Source organism: Erythrolamprus reginae, chromosome 3 (genome assembly GCF_031021105.1).
Source record: "Erythrolamprus reginae isolate rEryReg1 chromosome 3, rEryReg1.hap1, whole genome shotgun sequence".
Taxonomy (NCBI): Eukaryota; Metazoa; Chordata; class Lepidosauria; order Squamata; family Dipsadidae; genus Erythrolamprus; species Erythrolamprus reginae.
The window spans coordinates 169,545,155-169,568,903 of NC_091952.1; the positions used below are offsets into that span (position 1 = coordinate 169,545,155).

General features: G+C 41.0%; 1 protein-coding gene across 1 annotated transcript in view; it reads left to right on the plus strand.

Moving 5' to 3' along the window:
- The first annotated feature begins 244 nt into the window (after positions 1 to 244).
- PHLPP1 (PH domain and leucine rich repeat protein phosphatase 1) overlaps positions 245 to 23,749 on the plus strand; it is a 191,372-nt gene continuing 167,867 nt past the window's right edge. The window contains exon 1 of the mRNA XM_070747145.1: positions 245 to 2,091. Coding sequence (XP_070603246.1) covers positions 603 to 2,091 — 1,489 coding nt within the window. The 5' untranslated portion in view covers positions 245 to 602. The remainder of the gene's footprint in view (positions 2,092 to 23,749) is intronic.

The window sequence follows — 23,749 nt, forward strand, 5'->3', positions numbered from 1 at the left end:
GGCTAAAGGGACATGTAGTCTGCACTGGGAGACCTCGGGAAGCAGAGCTGCGTTTCAAGAACTACGTTTCCCAGCAACCTCTTCCTCGGTCGATTTTTCTCCCACCGTTCAATCTTTTAGGCGCAAATTATCACGTTTTGTTTATCCCGGAGCCCCGCCCTTTCCCAACTCACGAGGAGTGTCGTCACTCCTCATGAATATTAAGAAGGCGCTCGAACGGCATTAAGGACGAGCGAGGGAGGGAGGGAGGGAAAGCGGAAGATTACCCCCTTTCGTACGAGGCCTGCTCTAATTAATATTCATAAGGAGCCTCCGGAGGAGAGGAGAGGAGAGGCCACGCCGGGCGGGTGGGAGGGACTGAGGAAGGAGGCGGTGGCTGCCGCCTGCCGCCGCTGAGCCAGTCTCTTCGCCAGTCCCTAATGGCGGTCGCGACAACGGCAGCAGCTGTGCGGGGGGCAAGGCTGAGAGGAACGGAACATTGAGACACCAACGGAATGTTCACTGTTACTACATAATCCCGGGCCCCCTCCCCCCGCTTCGGCCGCTCGACAATCGAACCTGCGCAGCAACTCCAGCTCGGGAGCCCAGAAACGCCGGCCGCGATGATCTGCAAGGGGGAGCGGCCGAGCAACTCGGCCCCCGGCCTCGAGAGCGGCAACGGCGCAGGAGGACCCAGCCCGCTGGAAGGGGGCGACGGAACAGCCGTCGCAGGAGCCGCCAGAACGGGGCTGGTCGGCGGCTACCAACACTACCGGCGAAGGAAACGAGAGGCCGGCTGCGGCGCTTCCTTGGCGCTAGCGGCCAACGGGACTCCAGAGGCGGCGGTGGCGGCTATTGCCGGCAACGGCACCAACTCCCTCCTGTTGCCGAGAGGCCGGCTGAAGAGGAATCTCTCGGCGGCTTCTTCTTCGTCGTCTTCTTCCCCCGCCGCTCCCATCGCGCTGGGGACGCGCAGCTTAGATCGGAAGACCCTCCTTCTGCTGCCCAAGCCGCCCCGGCAGCTCCAGCCTCTCCAAGCCCCCGAGCGAGACTGGGTGCGGCGGGACCTACAGCGAGGATGCGTCCATGTCTACTATTACTATCACCCCCACCAGCAGCAGCCACAGCGGGGAGATGGCGGCGGCGGCGGCTCTCTGCTCCCCGTGCTTTGCAACCTGGAGACCACCGCCGCCGAAGTGGCGCTTCGCTTGCTGCAGATCGGACACCGGGGAGGCGGGAGTAGCGCTGGCCGGGTGTGGGGGAAGGCGGCCGCCGAGGCTCCGCTGCCCTCTAAGGAAGAAGAGGGTGGTTTGCTCCTGCAAGCAGGCGGGAAAGAAGAGGCGCTGCCCGAACCCGCGGAGGCTCCGACTTCCCCGGCGGGAAGTTTCACCCCGGTCCCAGTCGGGAGAAGGCCCCGAAGCCGTCGAGGGGCCGCCAATGGCTTGGGAGCCGGAGAGGCGCCGGCTGTCCGGCCCAGGCGCCTGGCTCTCAATGGAGGGGAGAGCGGCCGGGCGAGCGGACAGCCCAGCCTTTCCCCTTCCGACTGCAGCCCTGGACGGGCCTTCTCGCCGCCACGCACCGAAGAACTGTACCTGTCCGGCCCGCCGCTCTCTTGCCCGTCCCTCTTGGGAGGGTCGGATACCGAGAGTTTCAGCCCCAGTGCCGAGAGCGCCTCCGACCGCTTGGATCCTTATAGCGGAGGCGGGGGCTCTTCGTCGTGTTCTTCGTCGGAAGCGGATCTGGCGCGGACGGCGGCCAAAGAAGACCGAGTGGGATCGGGGCCTGGGTGGAATCAGCCCTGCCGGCCAGGCGACCCGCATTCGGGCCCTAGCCCGGAATCCCGGCTCGGCAGAGCTTCGGGGGACTCCCCTGGCAAGGGCAAAGCTTTGCGGGGAAGTTCCTGCCCTGCTGATGGGGAAGCCGCCTCTCCGCAGCAGCCTCCGGCCTTGTACGTCCAGCTCCATGGGGAGACCGCCCGCCGGCTGGAATCGCACGAGAAGCCCCTGCAGATTCAAAACGACTACCTCTCGCAGCTGGGCTTCCGGGACCTGTGGCGGGTGCAGGAGGAGGGCATGGACTCGGAGACCGGCTGCCTCTTCCGTTTCTATGCAGGTGAGTGAGGGAATGAATGGGAGGCGTGTTTTTGTGCTCAGGGGAGCGTGTGAATCATCCCTTAACCGTGGCCGCTTCCTGGGTTGAGCAGAAGCGAGGGCATAGAGCTGCTTTCCGACCGGAATGGGAAGATCTGCTCTCTTACTCTCAGCGCGGAATAGTTTCACCTTTGAGTATTTTAATAGCAGCTCTAGTCGGTCAAGTGTGGAAAACCGGGCTTCAAGCGAGTGGGGGAAAGATGTGATGGGCCTGGTGGTTTTATTTTGGTCCCCGTTACTTCTGGAAGGTTTTCCAGAAATGGATCAGAAATGTTCTGACTTCTGATACCTTTGGTCTACTTTCCCCAGTCTTGTTTATAATTCGGTTATAAGTTGGAAGAAAAAGTAAGGTGCAAGAGATCTGTGAAAAAAGTAGATCTCCTGATTGGCCTTTGGAACTTTCTTGTCTATTAATTTCTTCAGGAGGCTCATGGCCAAGGAGTGAAGGTTGTCTGAAGGAACCTGGGAGGGTTCTAGATGGGGGTGTGGGCATACATAAATAAATAGTAGTTTTCTACTATTTGCAGATACTCTTTCTCTCACACATCCCTCTCTCCATATTTGCGATCAAAGAAGTGGGTCAGAAAAGTTACTACTTCACCTTTAGGAGAGAAAGCATCATCAGCTACTACCTATACCTGAGTGGAAATTAGGGGAATGCTGGCTTAAGGCATGTGTGACACCTTTCATTAGGCAGAAGACAAAATAAATATGCATATGTGAAAGACTGAATGTTTCTGTTTTCTAGATGGAACTAATTCTCATTTTCAAAATGATGCGCGTTGGTTTGTAAAAGTGTTCTGGGGCAAAATACAAATACAGGCATAGGGATATAAAAAAAAGTCTGAAGATTGTCAAAAACAGCTAAGCCATGCTATTTAACCTGTGGTTTAGTTTATCTGAACAAGCTTTATTTAAAATCTAAGGTCAAACTCACTCTCTCTGGTCCAGTTTAGATTGATTGAATCTTGGAATGAATTTGTGTTTCTCATGTGTGAAAATCATTGCATATTAAAAATGGAAAAGGAAAATATTTTTCTGATATTAAATTTACTTTAATTTATTAAGATCCATAATTCTGAATACAGCCTGCCTGCTGACTCTCTCTAAAAGTCTTGATCATCAGCTTAACTTTTAATATACTGTTAGTTATATATTAGTTGTAGATAGAAATCTAACTATAAATGGATCTTGTTTATGACATCAATGTTCATTGACACACTGACTTGATATCTATTAATCTGTGCAGCACTTTTTTGGATCTGAAAGCAAAAAGGTGCCTTAGGGTGTGATGTTTCAAACTGGCCCATTTAAACCTTGCTTAAAATTTCTGCCTCTCAAGAGCTTGAGCATACATTTATTTTTACACTTTGCTTGCCTTTTTGTAGCTGCAAGCCTGGATTTTTAAAGCTGTGGCAAGAAATAATTCAGTTGATTAAGTGAGATTCCTGAGGGCATGTGGGGAGAAGAAACCAGAATAATCTAGGTCTTTGCAAAAGGAGGAAATTGTGTGCTGAGGCCTTACAAGATCAATTCTGTTTCAACCTGACCTGTTTCCTTTAGTGGAGTTATCTGTGGAATGCTTGTTCCCACAACAGAATGATGAGAAAGCAAGTTATTTTGTTTGAGATGGTTTTGTTTGTTCTCTGAGCAGCCGTGATTCTAAGAGGAAGTAGACGATTCAGACCTGAGGAAAGTATGTGACAGGTGCTTGGAAGAAATGATTGACATAAGTTATCCTGGAAATGCTTACCTTCCATTAAAAGTCTTATTGGGGGAAAAAAAAGTTGAGGAAAGTTTTGGAATAAACCTTAGGACTTTGATGTGCAAATACAGGCAGGTGATGATGGGCAGATTTGGGATGTCCTCTGTTTCAGGTACAGTTTCCAAAATCCGCTTTGATGTGTTTGAGAGTATGAATGCAACATCTATTTGCAATGCTTTAAAGAAACCATGTCATTTCCTAAGATCTTGTGACAGTTGCTGCAGCAGGTGCTTTGATGAGCTCTGAAGCACTTTTTAGAGATAAGCAATAGCATTTAGACTTATATACCACTTCGTAATGCTTTTACAGCCCTCTCTAAGCAGTTTACCGAATCAGCATATTGTCCCCAACAGTCTGGGTCCTCATTTTACCCACCCCAGTAGGATGGAATTAGAATTAGAATAGAATAATATATAATATAGTCATTTTTGGCCTCCTGAACGCCCATCTTTGCATCCCATTTTTGTGAAAATGCACCTGTTTTTTGCAAAATTGGGCTGGACTGAGGGACTGGGAAGCCTGCAGAGATCTCTTGGGGACTGAGGTAAGACAAAAATGCCTTCATTTTTGTGAACAAATGAGTGGAAAATGGGCCATTTTTCACCAAAACAGGCATTTTTGTCATCCCACAGCACCCAGGAGCTCTCTGCAGGCTTCCCAGTCCCTTTGTCCACCCCAATTTTGTGAAAAAATGGGTGGGATTTGCTTCTAATTACCCCATTTAGCATGACTGGAGGAGGAATTCTGGGAGTTGGAGTCCACAAGTCTTCAAGCTGTCAAGTTTGAAGTTTGGAAAAAATATATATGGTTGTAAAAAGTGTGCATGGTTATAAAAGTATTCTGCTACACTGGTATTTTATTAAATAATATCAAACTGTCAAGTTTGAAGACCCCTGGGTTAGGGGTTAGCAGTCAAGGGGCTTCAAACTTTGTAAGTTTAAGACTTGTGGACTTCAACTCCCATTCCTGAGCTAGCATGACTGGAGGAGGAATTCTGTGAGCTGAAGTCCACAAGTCTTAAAGAAAGCTGTCCAGTTTGAAGTTTGTAAAAAATATATATGGTTGTAAAAAGTGTACATGATTGTAAAAGTATTCTGATACACTGGTATTTTATTAAATAATATATTACTACATCATTTGGTTCAGGATACTTTTTTCCTTGTTTTCCACCTCTAAAATCTAGGTGTGTCTTTTACTTTGAAAAATACGGTAATTAACAATCTTCCCTCCCCCCACTGCCATAGAAACCTTATATACATTTTAAATTATTATTATTATTATTATTATTATTATTATTATTATTATTATTATTATTAAATTATTTATTGGATTTCTATGCCACCCCTCTCTGTAGACTCGGGGCGGCTAACAACAATGATAAAAACAACATGTAACAATCTAATCCAATCCTAAAATAACTAAAAAAAAACCTTATTATAAAAACCAAACATACATACAGACATACTATGCGTAAATTTTAAAGGCCTAGGGAGAAAGAATATCTCAGTTCCCCCATGCCTGACGGCGTGGGTTTTAAGAAGTTTACGAAAAGCGAGGAGGGTGGGGGCAATTCTAATCTTTGGGGGGAGTTGGTTCCAGTGGGCCAGGGCCGCCACAGAGAAGGCTCTTCCCCTGGGTCCCGCCAAACAACATTGTTTAGTTGACGGGACCCGGAGGAGGCCCACTCTGTGGGACCTAACTGGTCGCTGGGATTCGTGCAGCAGAAGGCGGTCCATGAGATAATCTGGTCTGGTGCCATAAAGTTAGTTATCACTAACTAATTTAGTTATCACTAAAAATGCTGACAAAAAAAATCTCCTAAAAGTTCATTTAAATTGATGCAGGGCCTCCCGGAGGTTACTAAACCAATCGCTGAATTGCAACTCTGTGTAGTTCCAGCAAGTAGAATTGTTTTCCTATTTATAGTAAAGAATTTTCTCGATCCTTCCCTAAAATGTTTTTGATGCTGGAGTGACCTTTGAAAATATTGGCCTGTTTCAACTTTAGTTTTGGGAAGTGACAGTTAATACACCTTGTGATTGTACCCGTGCCTTGAGGTTTGCATATTTTGAACTTTTCTTATCCCATCTGTGTGGATTAACTTCAAAGCATTTTCACTGAACTCATGTTGGCCTACTTCTTAGGGGTTTGCTTAGGATTGCAGTCATATATTAATATAATGCCCCAAGACACATACCAAGAAGCAATTGAGTTCTGTTGTCTCTAATCGTCTTTGTCCAGTTTCACCTTGCTTGGACTGTTAGTCCCATCTATTAAGAACTAAATGGGTCCTGCCCTGCTGATTTTTTTGCCTTTCATTATTGGACATTGTTACTTCAATTTTGCAATAACTCTCCTCTTGGCGATTGGCGGTATTGATATACCTCGGAGCATTCTGTGCAATTAAACTATCCATCTGTTCAACTCGGAACACTAGACGTTTCATACAATCTGTTGGTGATATACAGCCACACGAAAGCCCTCAGAACAGTATAAAAAAGAACTCAAAGCTCTCATCCAAACACTTCCCACCAGCTTTGTGCTTGCTTTTGTTTACTGAATAGTGTTCTCTTACAAATTCAAAGGCTACCTAGAAAAATCTCCCCTATATTCCATTTGTCCTGCTACGAGTAATATGGATGAGGTTTAGCTCTGCAGAAACAACTGAGACATAGCCACCTGGAAGTGCTTTTTTTTTTGTTTAAAAAAAACACGTAACATTTTGGAGAAGGATATTTGGGGTCAGTGAAAGATGCACCTGGCAGGAAAATATTAACTTCTTATCTGAAGAGCTGTGAATTATGTGAAATCATGGATGGCTTACCCTCTTTCTGTTATCAACCCATTGTGTAAAGGAATGTAGATGTAGTTAATGTCTTGCTACCTCTGCCCAAGGAAGTTATCTTTGGGCATCTGAGATGGGAGACTCAAGAGGTCTCCAAGATGTTTTCTTGTTCCTTCAACTCCTCTCCTGGTTTACCAGTGAATAGTTAAATAGGAATTGTCTGCTGAAAGGAACAGTAGCTCTACCCCCGCTATAGTTTAAGATTATATTTGTACTTTGAAGAAAGTATTTGGGGGAGCAGTTAGGGGACTGGGCTTTTTGTTCCTTGTGCAAATAGATAGGGACCAACTGATGAAACCCTTTCTTTCATCTCCTAGCTACAGTGCTGGCTACCAGGAGGCCAGTTCATATATCCCTGGACCTTTTCTTAAAGGTCAACCCCTTCCGACATTTCTCCACATCCAGTAACATTTTCCCACTGTCGTACATCTGATGGAGTATAGGATATTGTCTATGTGTCCACTAAGACTACTACCCTGGCTTTATATGTGGATTTCTCAACTACAGCCTTCTGCCAACAGCAGTTGATGTGCAACTGTTGTTATTTAAAACATTTCACCCCCTTTCTCTAGAGCCACTAGAAAATTACTGTTTCTAGAAGACAAGGCATAAGACTGAAAACATTTTAAATTACTTTTGAAAAGCATTTGAGATAGTGAAGGTATTCCTTTCCTTTCAACTCCAGTTTTGGTGACAGGGAAAAATGTATTTGTTCGTTTCAATCCAGGTGGCAGAATTTAGAAGCACTCTATTTGGCTGGTCAGAAACAATGATTTAATGTGCTGGAATGTTTCACTGAAATTTGTCAGTTTTTACTAGCAATACTGTATATTGTATGAAATTTTACCATGCTCTAAATAAAGAAGCATGTGTATAAAAAGAGCAAGAGAACACTGTGATCCAGTTCAGAATATCATCCAAATCTTAGTCTCACTTTTCTCCCATCTATACTCAGATACTAGGTACCACAACTTGAATCATCTCTAAATAGGCAGTTTGGGGAGCAATGCAAGATGTTCAATTTAACATAATTTCTTTGCAATTTGCATAAGCCGAAATACCATGGTCACATGCTGCTAAAATAAACGAGCTAGTAACTTTTATTGGCAGAGTAGTCCTCAGCGGAAAAACAGGATCCTTGTTCCAAACATACTACACCCTCTCCATCAATTTTAGATCAGAGAGAAGGGGAGGGGGGAGAGAGGGGAGAGAAAAGAAAAGTTAATGTTGCAATATTAATAGCTTATTATACATCATGGAAACACTATGGCAACAAAACAGTAGTTCTTACAAAGAGGAAAAACTCAACCAATCTTTAATCCTTTGCAATTTTAAACAAAAGAGAAGGAAGAGCAGATATTCAGCTTGTTATACACGATAGCATCATTTCTTTCACAATGTAAAATGCAAATTAACTTAAATAATATGGAGCTGGTTAATATAATTATATGTCTTAAATTGCATACTGAAAAGCTTGTTAGAAAAGCCATAGGTCATCTTAGCAGTAACTATGTGTCATAAGTTACTCTGGCTTAGATGCATCCTACGTTGGAGCGTTAATAATGTTTACTAAACATAGCCACTTCCTCTTATTTGATAAGATTAGTTTTGATGGAAAACAATTCCTCACAAGTAGTGGGGCTTCCACTATTTCACTAACCTACAACCAACCCCCAATATATTAAATGAACCCCATAAATGAGTGCTAAATTTGGACTGACCTACTAATCCTGTTCCCACTGATGTAATACTGTATACTCAAAAATAAATAAATAAAGGGAACATTCAAATTACACATCCTAGATCTGAATGAATGAAATATTCTCATTGAATACTTTGTTCTGTACAAAGTTGAATGTGCACAACAGCATGTGAAATTGATGTTCAATCAGTGTTGCTTCCTAAGTGGACAGTTTGATTTCACAGAAGTTTGATTGACTTGGAGTTACATTGTGTTGTTTAAGTGTTCCCTTTATATTTTTGAGCAGTGTATTTATTTATTCACTTTGCAAATTGGCTGATACCCAAAAGATTCAGGGCAGTTTCCAAGGCATACATTCACCAAGAAGAGCGAAACAACCAGATACACTCCAAATTAGCAATAAACTAATCTAGGCCACCCTGGCCCAGACCTGGGAGCAAAGTGACATTTCAGGATCAACTAAAAGCCTGGGAGCCATGTCAATTTCCAAGAGATGTTTGTTGTTCTAGAGGGCAGGAAATGCAACACAGAAGCCGAACTGCAAAATTCCCAATAGATAACATTGTTTGTCTGAGGGAACATGGAGTGGGCTCAATTACACTGAATGGTCACAAATCAAATAACCAGGCCTTATGCAAGGGAGGGTTCTATAGATGATTTATTTATTTTTATTTTATTTTTATTAATTGGATTTCTACGCCGCCCCTCTCCAAGGACTCGGGGCAGCTTACTACATATAAAAAAACAATACAATGTAATAGTAACATAGAAACATAGAAGACCTCATGGTCTATCTAGTCTGCCTTTATACTATTTCCTGTATTTTATCCTAGGATGGATATATGTTTATCCCAGGCATGTTTAAATTCAGTTACTGTGGATTTACCAATCACGTCTGCTGGAAGTTTGTTCCAAGGATCTACTACTCTTTCAGTAAAATAATATTTTCTCACGTTACTTATAATCTTTCCCCCAACTAACCTCAGATTGTGTCCCCTTGTTCTTGTGTTCACTTTCCTATTAAAAACACTTCCCTCCTGAACCTTATTTAACCCTTTAACATATTTAAATGTTTTGATCATGTCCCCCCCTTTCCCTCTGTCCTCCAGACCAGTGTTTCCCAATCTTGGCAACTTGAAGATATCTAGACTTCAATTTCCAGAATTCCCCAGCCAATTCTGGGAGTTGAAGTCCAAATATCTTCAAGTTCCCAAGGTTGAGAAACACTGCTCCAGACTATACAGATTGAGTTCATTAAGTGAGTTTATCAAGTCTAAATCTAATTAATTTAAAACTAATTATACAATCTATAATCCCCAATTTATTACCAGCACCTTCAATAGCACCTGGAAGTTATTTAGGGACCAACAGTTTCTCCTGTCCCATACTTTCTGACAAACATACCATGCATTTTATCCCAATGCTGATGGGGCCCAGGAATGTAGCTTTGCCTGGAATGGCCCCCTGCCCTCAGCATGCAATATTTCCTTTGAGATTTGTGTAGCTCCTATCTTGAATGTATTTAAATGAACCCGCAAGATTTGGCTGTTCCCCCAGGCCTTGTCTTAGGAGTGTGTGACAGACCCTTTGTGTGGGTTCCAATTAAGATTGTTTCTCCAGAAGGGCTTTTGGTGTTTTGCATTCTCTTTATATTTCTATTGTTTCTTTCTTTTTGTAAGCTCCCCAGAGTTGTGATTTTGCTGGCCTATAGATGTTATAAATAAATAAAATTGGCCCCTTCCTGGGACTTTCTATCTGTGATTAAGGAATAGCATTAATCTATTATAAGGGTATTAAAATAACCTTTTCCAAAACATTTTAGACATTCAATTAAAAAGAGGTAAGTCCCCATAGCTTAAAATAGGTTAATGGCATTAGCCTTTGGCCACATTTGGGGTTTCAGTCATAAATTCATATCCTAATATTTTCCAAATATACAGGGTGAAGAGCTGATTAGCTTGCACAATATAGTCACCCTCCAACATTTATACTTATCGCACAAACACTTGTGAAAAGGAAGTGGCAACTGGAATTTCCACCTACCCAATGTGCGCCTGAAATTTCAAGATGAACACAGGGCTGTCATTAGTCACTTCCTATGTAGGGGATGTTGCTGCCTAGCAGCAGGTTATAACACAACTATGGCATCCTAGAGAAACTAAATCCAGAACAAAATGAGCGATCCCTTGTACATAAGGAGAAGACGTCCAACGAATAGTCAAATTTCCATAGCCTTGGTGGCATTCTAGCTGTACTTATTCATTTTAATTTATATATTTATATCACACCTTTATTTTTATAAATAATTCAAGGTGGCAAACATACCTAATATTCTTCCTCTTCCTCTTTTCCCTGCAACAACCCTGTGAGGTGGTTGAGCTGAGAGTGAGGGATTGGCTCCAAGTCACCCAGCTAGCTTTCATGGCTAAAATGGGACTAGAACTCATAGTCTTCGGGTTCCTTTTTCACCACTAGACCAATCCAATTCTCTAAATTACATAGATACAGCAGGAAAAAAAGCAGAGGTAAACATCTTGTACTACTTGGCCGAATTTCAAAAGCTAATCTTATGTGTGATCACTCTACTCTCATTGATAAATCTTTATTTCCAAAGTTTTCATTTTTCATTTTTGTCTTTGTGTTGTTCCTTTTTTTTTTTGGATTTTGTAACTTAACTTTGGAAAGAAATAAAAGTTTATTAACTCTACTCTCAACATTGGTTTCAGTCCCTCCCTAAAGAAAATTTAATCCCAGTCTGACCACCAGAAGATTCCACAGAAATGTTCCAAAACATTTCAAAGTTTTGACCAGCAATTATCCATATGCATTTGGGAACACTCATGTTATCAGCATTATTAGGATTGTTCAGGAAGACACATAGTACTAAGGAATCCTATTTTTAGTAGAAAGACAACTGACATTACGGTGCAAAATGGTACATAGGTTGAAGAAGACAAAATAAGATTTTCTCTTCTCATATAATATTAGATCCTGGAGTCACTAAACGAAGTTGAATGGTGGAAGAATCAGAATAGATAAAAAGTACTTTTTCATATACCAGTAGTTTGCAATTAAAATAATGGAATATGGAACAATATATTGTAATGATGTCTTAAAACTTCTATGCTCCTAAACGGGCACTTATGCCACTAAGTGTAGCCATGGATAGGATAACACTATCCATGGCTACACAGCTACTAGTCATGCCAATTACATATTATCTCCAGTAATATAAGCAGTATAAATATGAAGCACCACCTTTGAACCTCCAAGATTGTAGCTTCTGCTCACAAATAACAGGTTATTCTTTTTAATTGTTCACAACAGGGATAGATAACCTTTCATTTCAACAGTAAGCTCTTGACATGGAGCCATGCCAGCAGTATATAATGAAATGGCTAAACAAGATACAAACACATTATTCTAAAAGGTCCTGTGCTGATTAGCAGTGGCATTCATACACACTGTCTGCCAGCCTTCCAAGTAAAAATGATACACACTATGTGGCCAATTCTTTTATTCCAGCAGGATTGCAGCCGCAAGAGCTTGGAAGGGTCATCACACAATACTGAATAATGAATCTGGACAAAGAAGCAAAACAAACCCATAGCTGAAATCAGTAGGGAAAATGAAGGGCAGAAAGCGCAGACAAGCAGACTATGTTTGCGAAGCCTACATTGCATCTCTTTATAATTTTACATCATTTTTCACAGTTATGACATAACCCCAAAATTAGGACCTTACCCGTTGTGAGATTTACATACATGCTTGATTTGTACCTTTTTTAAAACTGAAGAATATGAAACCCTCTTATTTTTATTGGATTGTGATCAGCTGTGCATAATCTACCCGCTGGTTAGAAAGTTGATTTTTCAATTTTATATAATTAAAAAAGATTTCGGTTATTTTAAGAGGAAAGGACAGAAGTAGGGAAGGGAATTGTTTGTAAATAGTGTAGATTTCCAAAGATCTACTTCTTCCTCCTAATGTCTTAAACAAGATAAAATGCAGTATGTGAGAAACAAAATTTGGATGTGTACTTCCATTGGACACTTTTATTTAATAGTAATATTTTTGAAAGCTGCTTCCCATGGAAGCATACATTTATTCTCATTCTCTCTCCCTCTCTTTACTTTCCCTTTCTCTCACAGAGAGAGAGGGAGAAGAGGAATATATTATATATTATTTCCTGGTGCCCTAGGCTGTGCCATAGATTTCAGTCCATATTTTGAGACAGCCGTGTTAAAATTAATCTTGTGGTTGCCTAGACCTACGAACTCAACTTCAGAAGCGGGGATGTTGCTGAGAATCACATTCCAAGGATTTCTGATGATTGATGCTTAAGACCTGTGGTAAAATGAGGATACATCTTGTACTTAAAGTGGATTAACATTCATCTTCAAACTTAGTCCACTATAGGAATGAGAGATTAACATGATTTACTGTGGCTGCTGTGTGCTTCTGCATTTATTTATCATAACAGCAGAAAGTATTTCACACATGAAGGTTTACTTGGCTTGAGAAATGTTTACTGGGAAATCAGCTTTTCTAACAAAATTGAGAGTCTTGCTTCATATGATTAATGCATTAAAGCTTTGTTTATGAAACATCATGTCAGAATACTACCCCTCTCCTAGTCTACGTGCCTCTGATCATGAATGGTTACTGTCAGAGAATATTTTGCAAATATTTACTGATCTCTTATTCTTTAATGACCAATTAGCCTACAGAGATAGAGGTAGGAATGATATCCTCTTGGATTTGATAGCAGTTGTTCGCATGCTAATCCTTGGCAGAATATTTTTATAAATTCCCCGGCAATAAATCAAAAGTTAGCAACTGTTTGTTTACATTTGTTTCGATGAACGGTAACCTTGATAAGTGATTTTTAAGTTTCCACATCCCACTGATTTCCTGGAGTACAATCCATGTCCTGGTCTACCCAGATGGTAGAGAATATGTGCTTGGCTTCATGAAAGTCAGCAGGATTAAAAAATTATGCTAAATTTTATACAGTGACCACTTTTTCCAGCAAAGATACATGTGCCATGGAAAATATTCATAATAGTAAGTCATTTTATGGGTTATAAGGTGAGAATCCATCTTAATAAAGAAACCATGGTTTAATTTGTGGCAGTAAACCACAGTTTAAAGTATGCATACTAATTGATGGCTTACTATTTCTGAATTTGAGTGATAACCCCAAGTTGATATGGAACAGTAGGTGGTTAAAACAATCTTGGCTTAGTATTACATGCAAGTGGAGGTCTCATGAAACTAGGTGAGAACTAATGGCTTTGAAATCATATTTTATAGTTACAGATTCAGACATCAGGCTTAGCCCTGACTTATAATGAGCTGTAAGTTTGATTCAGGGGTGAAATGCTCCTGGTTCGTTCATGCCTGTCGGTTGTTAAATTGTAATTTAGGGGTTTAAAGTGTTAAGGGAAGACTTGTGATACTGTTCATAGCCAAAAATAGTGTATTTACTTCTGCATCTCTACTTTGCGGAAATTCGACTTTCACGGGCGGCCTCGGAACGCATCCCCCAAGAAAATCGAAGGAACACTGTACTCTGACAATAGCATGACATTATTACCCATGTCCTCGGTGGCTCTTGGAAGCTAGTGGTTCAGTTTTTAAATTACAGTGCCTCACTTCTCTGCAAAAAGATTGCTTATCCCGGCTTAGCATAATGTATGAACATAACCTTTTTGGAAAGTATTACAAGAGCAATAATGCTTGCCTCTGAAAATTGGAATTGAAGTTCACTACATGGCAGAAAGGATCTTAGGAGTTTCTGATTTTTTTTTCATTTCAATGATGTTCCTTGTGTAGTTAATACAAATATGGATATTTGTAAGGATTGTTCTCTTAAAGATGAGATATAAAAATTGTAATAAAAAGGCATTAGTCATTTTACATATTTATTAGATTTATATGGCTGTCCAATTCACCGAATAACTCTGAGCAGCTTACCATTTATAGAGAAATGAAAACAAGGGATTAAAAAAACAGAATAAAATGCAGTGCAATAAAATAAACATCTAGAACAGTGATGGCAAGCCCGTTTCAGCTTGGATGGCAAAAGTCTGCATGTGGACCTGATAGTGCGCATGCGTGTGCCCATACTTATAATGCAAGCCCTCCCTTGCCCATGCGCACAACTTCTGTGCTGCCCCCTGTGCATGCACACAACCCTCACTGTACTGCTGTGGTTGAGGAAAGTCTCCTGAAGTCTGGGGACGGTGGAAAACAGCCAGTGGCGGGCTACGAGCCGGAACGCTAAATTGTGCTTGCCGCCGTGGCACGTAAGTGCTAGCAGGGCCAGTGCGATTTTGCTTCTGTACCTGTGGAGGTAGCAAAATCGCGCATGGAGACGCAGGTGCGCCCGTGTTTCGGCATGTGCAGAATGCTGACCTGCTTTGGACACAAGTATTGAGCTCTAGCCTTCTTATCTAATTAATAATTTTTGCATTTCTTAGAAATATCAAGGCTTGGAAATGAATTCAATTGGATATTGTTTAAATATCTTTAAGGTGTTATCTTAAATATCTGCATTTAGATCAGCCCCTCCCAGTATCGCACCTCCCTGTTGACGTCACTGACTGGGATATTACGATTATTGTAACCTGACATCTATGGGCTGATGGATATCTATGGACATCAGTAGGTTGGGGAAAGCTGATATAAAGCATTTGTAAATTAATTCTACGTGGACGATACTGAATGACAGAAAATATTGTTAAAAGTGGGAGTGTTTGATAATTAAGCTGAATAATTGGTTTCATAATTCTGATTATGGATTTCCATAAAGCGTGTGATCACTAGAGAGACTCAAATTCTGGATTAGAAAGCTTTTGATCTGATTCCTTTTAATGAATCTGTGTTTTAATGCATTCTGTGTTCTTAAGAAATATTTTCAAAGGAGTTAGGTTGTGTTGTTAAGGAAGATTGTGTTAAATGATCTGTAGACAGGTATCCATTTTACTAAACTACCATGGCTTGCCTTATGTTGGTTAACTTTTAGTTAACCTTCTCTGTTGACTGTAAGAATAGAAAATACATTAGCTCCTCAGCAACAATATAATTTTGCATTTTTAAAATGGTTAAAATATTCGTGCCCTACGAACTGGTGCAATATAAATGTTGCCTTTGCCCTAATTTCACTTCTTTGTTCTCTACAACTCCATGTCTTATTGACCTTTGATCTTTTGTCCAGCTTACCAGTGTAAAAAAAAAATTAAACTATAATAAATATAGAACACTTAGAATATAGAAGACTTAGCTGCGGGTTATACGAAATTAGCACAGATCTTGCAAGCAAACTTTTAAAAGTTGGATCTGAGAATTGGCAAGTGCTGAATGTCAATTTAATTGCATTATGTTTCAAAAGAGAGAGGAAAAAATGTATCTGAGGGAAAAATGTTACACACTGAATCATTTTAGTGATTGAGGCTCAAGCTTATGGCAGTAACCAAAGTAGCAGGACTCTAAATGTAAGGGTAGGTGTAAAATTGAAGGTGGGTGGTGGGTATGTAAGGGAATGTAGAGCCTGGGTGGCACAGTGGTTAGAGTGCAGCACTGCAGACTACTTCAGCTAACTGCTAGCTGTAGTTCAGCGGTTCAAATCTCACCACCAGCTCAAGGTTTACTCAGCCTCCCATCCTTCTGAGGTGGGTAAAATGAGGATCCAGATTGTTGGAGGCAATATGCTGACTCTGTAAACTTCTTAAAGAGAGCTGTAAAAGCACTACGGAGTGGTATAAAAGTCTAAATGCTATTACTATATTATTTAAGTCTCCTTGAACTTTGATGCACGCTCAGTGCTTGTCAGGTGGGAAAGACCAGGGCTATAGGTGAAGGTCCAATTAAACTGGTTCATGACTAAATCTTCTGAAATAACGAATAGCTTTTTAGCTAGATAAAGAGTCCATGGAATTCAAGGGTGGGGGGTTGGAGTTACGTAGTTGAATTGTGGATAATTAGGGATTCTAGGCTTATCTCTGTTTTAACTCTATCCCAGGTTCTGTCATTCCTTCTCCTACAGCAGTGCTTCTCAATTATTTTCTGTCATGTTCCCCCCCCCCCCCGAAGAAGTAAACATTTCAAACACACCCCAAGTCTCCGATCTGCGCCCCAAAGTAATTTTGTGTTCATATTTATTTATTTTACTTGTTATAAGCTGCAAGCAAACTACTGGCTAGGGAAGGCTGCTCTACTCATCTGCCTGGGAGTAAGTTAGACTGAACTCAGTGGAGCAGGGGTCCCCAAACTTGGCAACTTTAAGACTTGGGGATTTCAACTTCCAGAATTCTGGGAGTTGAATTCTGGGAGTTGAAGTCCCCAAGTCTTAAAGTTGTCAAGTTTGAAGACCTCTGCAGTGGAGCCTGTTTTCGGTTAGGCCACTGTGGTTAGGGCCCTCTTTTGACACGGGGCCGGGCCAGCTTAATCAAGCTGATATATTTGGTGCTGCTGGCCTGGCCCATAAGCTCTGCCTCTGCCGGGCTCTCACAGCAAATGGTGTGGAAGGAGACTTTGAGGTGCCGTCCAAAGCTTTTGCCCAGCTGCAGAGGATGCTCCTTCTTGTCCAGCGTTAGGTTCACCACACCATTCATGGCTATCGGGGCACCTGCCGAGAACAACACGAACCCACGGAGCTGTCCCCCTGCCTGGCCGCCTTCTCTTCCAGGCTCGGAGTGGCATGCAACTTTGGTTTGGATTTTGGTTTGGTTTTTTCCCCCAAAAAATTTAAAAATTTCCTAACTGGAAAAAGTGTTGCAGTCTTTCCTGTACAGTACATGTTGGAGTTGCTGTATTCCTTGAGGAAGATTAGATTGTTGACTTTATGAATTACTGCTGTTCTATTGTCTAATTACCCTATTCCATGAGCCTTCAGGAAGATCTTTTAAGATGGTTACTCATCAATCCAAGGTGTTTGGAGCATCTAATCCGGCTTCTTTGAAGCACGTTTTAAAGGTTTTTTAAAAAAATGTGTAATATGGTTATTATTTGCATAAAGTGTTTTGGAAAGTTGCCATGCTATATGTATCTGCATTCTAGGGGGCCTGCATTAGCACTCAGACTGTGACAGGGGCCTCTGTCATTTGTGGAGAAACTATGGAAGCGAAGCCACATCATGGAAGCAGATCTTAACCCGAAAACTCATAGGATTTTTTACTGAGGGATGAGAGGTGGCCTGAACAAAAGGCAGTTTGAGCTGATTCCCTTCCTCCCCCCTTGCAAAACCTCATTAGCTTGAATATTTTGCTTCTGATTTAGTTTTGAGTGTTGACTTTGAGTTTAAAATGGGGTGTCAGAATTATCTGTTATGTAATAGTTGTTTGATTTACAGGTTATATCAGCGCATGTATCTTTTTTGCTTACTGTGAAAGCCAGAAAATTAAATTTGCATTCTTTAAGGTGTGTGTGTGTGTGTGCCTTTGTTAAACTGATGGCACATACATTTGGCAGTCTTTCCCAAGAACGATTTGTGTCAGTCTTCGGAAGAAGGTACGGGTATATGCATAACGTGCTGGAACTACAACTCCCACAATTTCTAACCAAATCGGCCACATTGACTAGAGAGGGTTTGGGAATTGCAACCTTAATATTTCCAAAGTGGTTGAGAAAAACTGACTCAGATACGTTTTCATAAGCTAGAGACACCAGTTTAGCTAACGGCACCAAACTAGAATTGTAGAAGGTTTGGCAGTAAAAACAATGGCAGTGCATCCATCGTTTTTGGGCAGAGAAAGGACATTTCCGCACAGCTTAAAACAATTACAGAAAAAATCTGAATCTCTTCTGTAAGCTTCCGCAAAACTACCTTTTTTTAAACAAAAAAAATGCTGGAATGTGATAACGATGTCAGCTCAAGGGGAAGGAAAAATGTCTGGATGCAAAGAAGTCAGGACATGCTTGTTCAGCACAGACACTTGGAAAAAGCCTCCCCACCACCACCATTTGTATGCTGCCTAATTATATTATCAAATAAAAGACTGAATCTGTTAAATAGCCAAGCTTTTGTGAAGCCTTTGAATTGCTTTTAATTTAGCGGCAGCACAGAAGCTGAATTCGGGGCATTCATAGGCCTGTACTATCTCTTTGACTCATTGCCAGGTCTATTCATGTTGTTCTGAGTGCAGGAAGTTCTCATATCCATTCAAGAGTGGACAAGGAGGAGGATGGGTTGAGCTGGGAGCAAGCGAAGGCTCTTTTTTTTTAAAAAAAAATGTTTCCCTTTGAATGGTGTGTGGGAGTAGTTAGGAAGAAGTGGGTTTGGAAGGTGGGGGAAAATAGTGAATCCTTCGGGCCTGTTTACCAACCAGCTCTGTGATTAGATGATGAGTATTTTCACTGGCTCTGTTAAAAGATGCTATTGCTAACATGTTGTAAGCTGCCCTGAGTCTAAGGAGAATGGCAGCATTAAAAAAAATTGAATGAATGAATGAATAAATAAATAAATAAATAATAGCATTTAGACTTATATACTGTTTCACAGTGCTTTTATAGCCCTCTCTAAGTGGTTTACAGAGAGTAAGCATATTGCCCCCAACAATCTGAAATCTCATTTTACCCACCTCGGAAGGATGGAAGGCTAAGTACAACTTTGAGCCTACTGACATTTGATCTGCCAAATTGTAGGCAGCCAGTAGTAAGCAGAAGTAGTTTGCAGTACTACACTCTAGCTACTGCGCCGCTGCAGTGTTACTTAGAATTGTTCTAAGTTGAGGACTTCTTGAAATGAGTGATAGGCTTCTTGACTTGGGGGCACATCATGGATTTTTTCCTGCTTCTTTGTCAAGACAAATCTGTTTTACTTTAGCAATATAGGGAGTGATGTAGTTTGTAAGCGTAGATGAATGGCCTAGATCAGTGATGGTGAACCTTCTTTGGCTTGGGTACCAAAAGGGATGTGCATGCCCGATAGCGTGCTCGCACATGCTCACATCAATAATGCAATGCCCTCCTCCCACACATGCACACAACCTCCCTGGCCCCCTCTGCACATGCGCACAGTCCTCGCCAAAGCCTCTCAACCTCCAGTAGGCATGTTGGGCTGTTTTTTGCTCTTTCCAGGGTTCAGGAAAGCTTCCTAAACCCTGGGGATGGCGAAAAACAGCCCAACGGACCAACTGGAAGTTGGTTTTTCACCATCCTCAGGCGTCAGGAGGCTTTCCTGAACCCTGGAGATGGTAAAAACGGCCCAACGTTTCTGAATGTCCGGTTGGCCCGTTGGGCCATTTTTCACCATCCTTGCAGAGAGCAAAAACTGCCAAAAAGAAGACTGAAGATCAGCTGGCCACCGTACACATGTGCGGTGGAACTGACATAGGTGCCCTCAGATATGGCTCCACGTGCCACCTGTTAGGTTAGCCATCACTGGTCTAGATCACATATCACACAATGTGATTCATTTACTTTGGGAGAAGTATCTGGATGGATCCACTTGTTACAGTCACCAAATCATTATGGTCTGTTTAATAAGCTAAAGCCTTTTTGCTATCTGAACAGAGCCAGTGAGGAGGATGTCTTACAATTAAGTATGTACATTGGTTTGTGCTTTGAATTTTAGACATGGAATGTGGCTACCACTTCTTGAAATGAAGTCTTGGTTTCCTTACTTTCAACTTTTCTTTTTACATCACATACCAACAAATATTGGCTTGAAAATCTCTTATTTCTGTAATATTCTATTATTCTTATAGCTGTTTTGTCTGAAGACTGTGGTATGACTTTTTATGTGTTTGAAGCGCAGAAACTGATCAGTGGGGGGGAAAGTTCTCAGGGTTATTAATAAAAAGTCCAGTCTTAACAATACCAGCTGTTTTCCAACATACAAGGGGGCAGGGAAGGGGAAATATAGATTCAAGGAGAGATTGCAAATGTAATAAACTCTGTTGCCAGGCAGCCCAGGAAATTAGATCTGGTGTTCCTTGCAAATAAGAATAAATTGGGTGTTTTCCTCCCCTCCCCCAACTTTTTTTTTTAACACAGAAAACCAGAAGCTGGAAGTAGTAGGAAAACCTTCACTTTCTATTTTATGCCGAAAAGATATTGAAGAATAACATTTTAGATATCTAGAAAAAAATTATAGAGTTATAATAAAATCTGATTAAGGCATTTTTAAAATTCTTTCAGTGGAATTACCGGTAACATATTTTAATGAGTATTTCTATTCTCCTAAGGTCATTAACACAGCTGACAAATACATGTTCTTAACCAGTTGTTTCTGTCCTGTAATCTGACTATGTTATATGTGAACTGTTTTGTGCATTTGAGTTGAAGAAATTCCTTCCTAGCTATTCCTTCAAATCCTGTTTAATTAGGTTTAAATATCATCATGAAATTACAACATATTAATTCCATTGGTTTCTTATCCCAAGAGACTGAATATTCATAATGAATCTCTGCAATATCTCAAATTCTCTTTTTCTGATATTGATCCTGCCATATACTATCAGGAGAATGTTGAGCTAGATCACATGGCTGATTGATAGTGGCTGTCCCAAGAGAGTGCTTAGTAGCCACTAGTTGAGCAACTGTTACACCATTGAACAAGGAATATCTCAAATTATCTTTTTCTGATATTGATCCTGCCATATACTATCAGGAGAATGTTGAGCTAGATCACATGGCTGATTGATAGTGGCTCTCCCAAGAGAGTGCTTAGTAGCCACTAGTTGAGCAACTGTTACACCATTGAACAAGGAGGGTTAAGACTCATCCTTGAAGCTTTCACTGCTGCAGTGTCCCTTCTGCCGCACGAATCCCAGCGACCGGTTAGGTCTCACAGAGTTGGCCTTCTCCGGGTCCTGTCAATGAAGCAATGTCGTCTGGCGGGACCCAGGGGAAGGGTCTTCTCTGTGGTGGTCCCGACCCTCTGGAAACAACTCCCTCCGGAGATTAGGATTGCCGCCACCCTCCTTGCCTTTTGTAAACACCTTAAAACCCACGTCTGTTGTCAGGCATGGGAAAATTGATTTCCCTGGGCCGTTTCTGTTTTATGTATGGTTTATATGAGATGTATGATTGCTTTTCATATTAAGGGTTTTTAAATTGTTTTAATCAACTGGATTTGTACTGTTTTATTGTTGTGAGCCGCTCCGAGTCTTCGGAGAGGGGTGGCATACACTCAATCAATCCATCAATCAATCAATCAATCAAATAAATAAATAAATAAATAAATAAATAAATAAATAAATAAAGTTACATGATCATGTATCGGGCACTTGGTAATTGTGTAACATGTAATTGTGACAGTTGGCAGTATCTCTTAATGATGTGATTTGCCATTTAGAATATTCATTGCAGCTTAGGATAGGAAATGGCAAGTTGTAGTCATGGACATCATGCTTTGATTTGTTAACAACCGCAACTGGAACTGCTGTCAGTTTTGCTTTACAACGGCGTCACTTACTGACGGTTGCCAGTCCCAATTATGATCACTAAGGAGTGCCTGTACCTTAACTATAGAAAACAGAAGTGGAGATCCTGCAAGTCTCTTGGAGAATATCCACTGTTATATTGGCCATAGATTTAGGGAGTCTTAATCAAACGGCATGGCTTATAATTGATATAGTGAAAATATTGATGAGATCCTAACTAGAACTTCTGATGGAGGAAAAACAAGACTGTGTTTCTAGTACTGTTTTTTGCCCATTTGATGATGGGCAAGTTGGGGAAATAAGTAATTTCTAAAGTTTATTTAGTTGTGTTAAAATTGCTGATTGTCACATCAGAAGTTGCCTTGTAGAAAAAGCATCCATGGCTATCTTGAAAAAAATTAATTGTCGTTTCTTTGTTTGATCCTCACACATTGCAGATTAATATGCAAACTTCCTAGAGCAGAAAAATATTCTTGCCAAAATAAATAGTAGATTTTGAAACCTGCAGTTTAAACTAGGGCAGACTCCTGATTATTGTGGAGAAGACTTCATTTAATGCTTTAAGTTTATTTTGTGGACAGGAAGGTTTTGTCATAATATCCAATAAAAATGCATTCTTGTTTAATGTAATTTGAACATACTGTACAGTTCAGTGTTCAGAGACAGAAGATTCCATTTTTAGAAAGCATACGAAGCAATGTTTTGTCAGAATATTTTCTGAAAGTTTTTGTAACATAGTGAAAATATGATTTTAGTACTGAATGAGGCAGTGCAACAGCTCAAGTTCCTTTAATTCTTGTGGGTGTTTGGAGATTAGTTTTACTATTAAAAACCATCATAAGCTTTCAAATTGTAGCAGTAATCTCTGTCTATTGATTTTTATCATTTCTTTTTCACAAAGAAGCCAGTTAACAACTCCAGTACCTTATCTCTCATCAGTATGTTAGCAAAAAAACCACAATATAATATTTATTTTATTTTATTTATTTATTTATTTTGTCCAATACACAATGAGGGTTTTAGTGAGTATATATCAATATACACATAGTAAAATGCATGATGAAGGTAGGAATAGAATATATCAATGAAACAATAGAAGAAGAGATATAGGAATAGAGGAAAGGTATAGGAGATATAGGAGAGCAATAGGACAGGGGAAGGAAGGCACTCTAGTGCACTTGTACTCGCCCCTTACTGACCTCTTAGGAATCTGGATAGGTCAACCATAGATAATGTAAGGGTAAAATGTTGGGGGTTTGGGGATGACACTATGGAGTCCGGTAATGAGTTCCACGCTTCGACAACTCGGTTACTGAAGTCATATTTTTTACAGTCAAGTTTGGAGCGGTTAATATTAAGTTTAAATCTGTTGTGTGCTCTTGTGTTGTTGTGGTTGAAGCTAAAGTAGTTGCTGACAGGCAGGATGTTGCAGCATATGATCTTGTGGGCAATACTTAGATCTTTGTTAAGGCATCTTAGTTCTAAACTTTCTAGGCCCAGGATTGAAAGACTAGTCTCATAGGGTATTCTATTTCGAGTGGAGGAGTGAAGGTCTCTTCTGGTGAAGTATCTTTGGACATTTTCAAGGGTGTTAATGTCTGAGATGCGATATGGGTTCCAAACAGATGAGCTGTATTCGAGGATGGGTCTGGCAAAAGTTTTGTAAGCTCTGGTAAGTAGTGTGAGATTGCCAGAGCAGAAGCTACGTAGGATTAGGTTTACAACTCTTGAAGCCTTCTTGGGTATATTGTTGCAGTGGGCTTTGGCACTTAAATCTTTTGTTATTAGTATACCAAGGTCTTTAACCGAGTGGGGATTATCTGTGATAATTTGATTATTCAGTTTATATTTGGAGTTCAGATTCTTCTTCCCAATGTGTAGGACAGAGGATTTGCTAGTTGAGATTTGGAGTTGCCA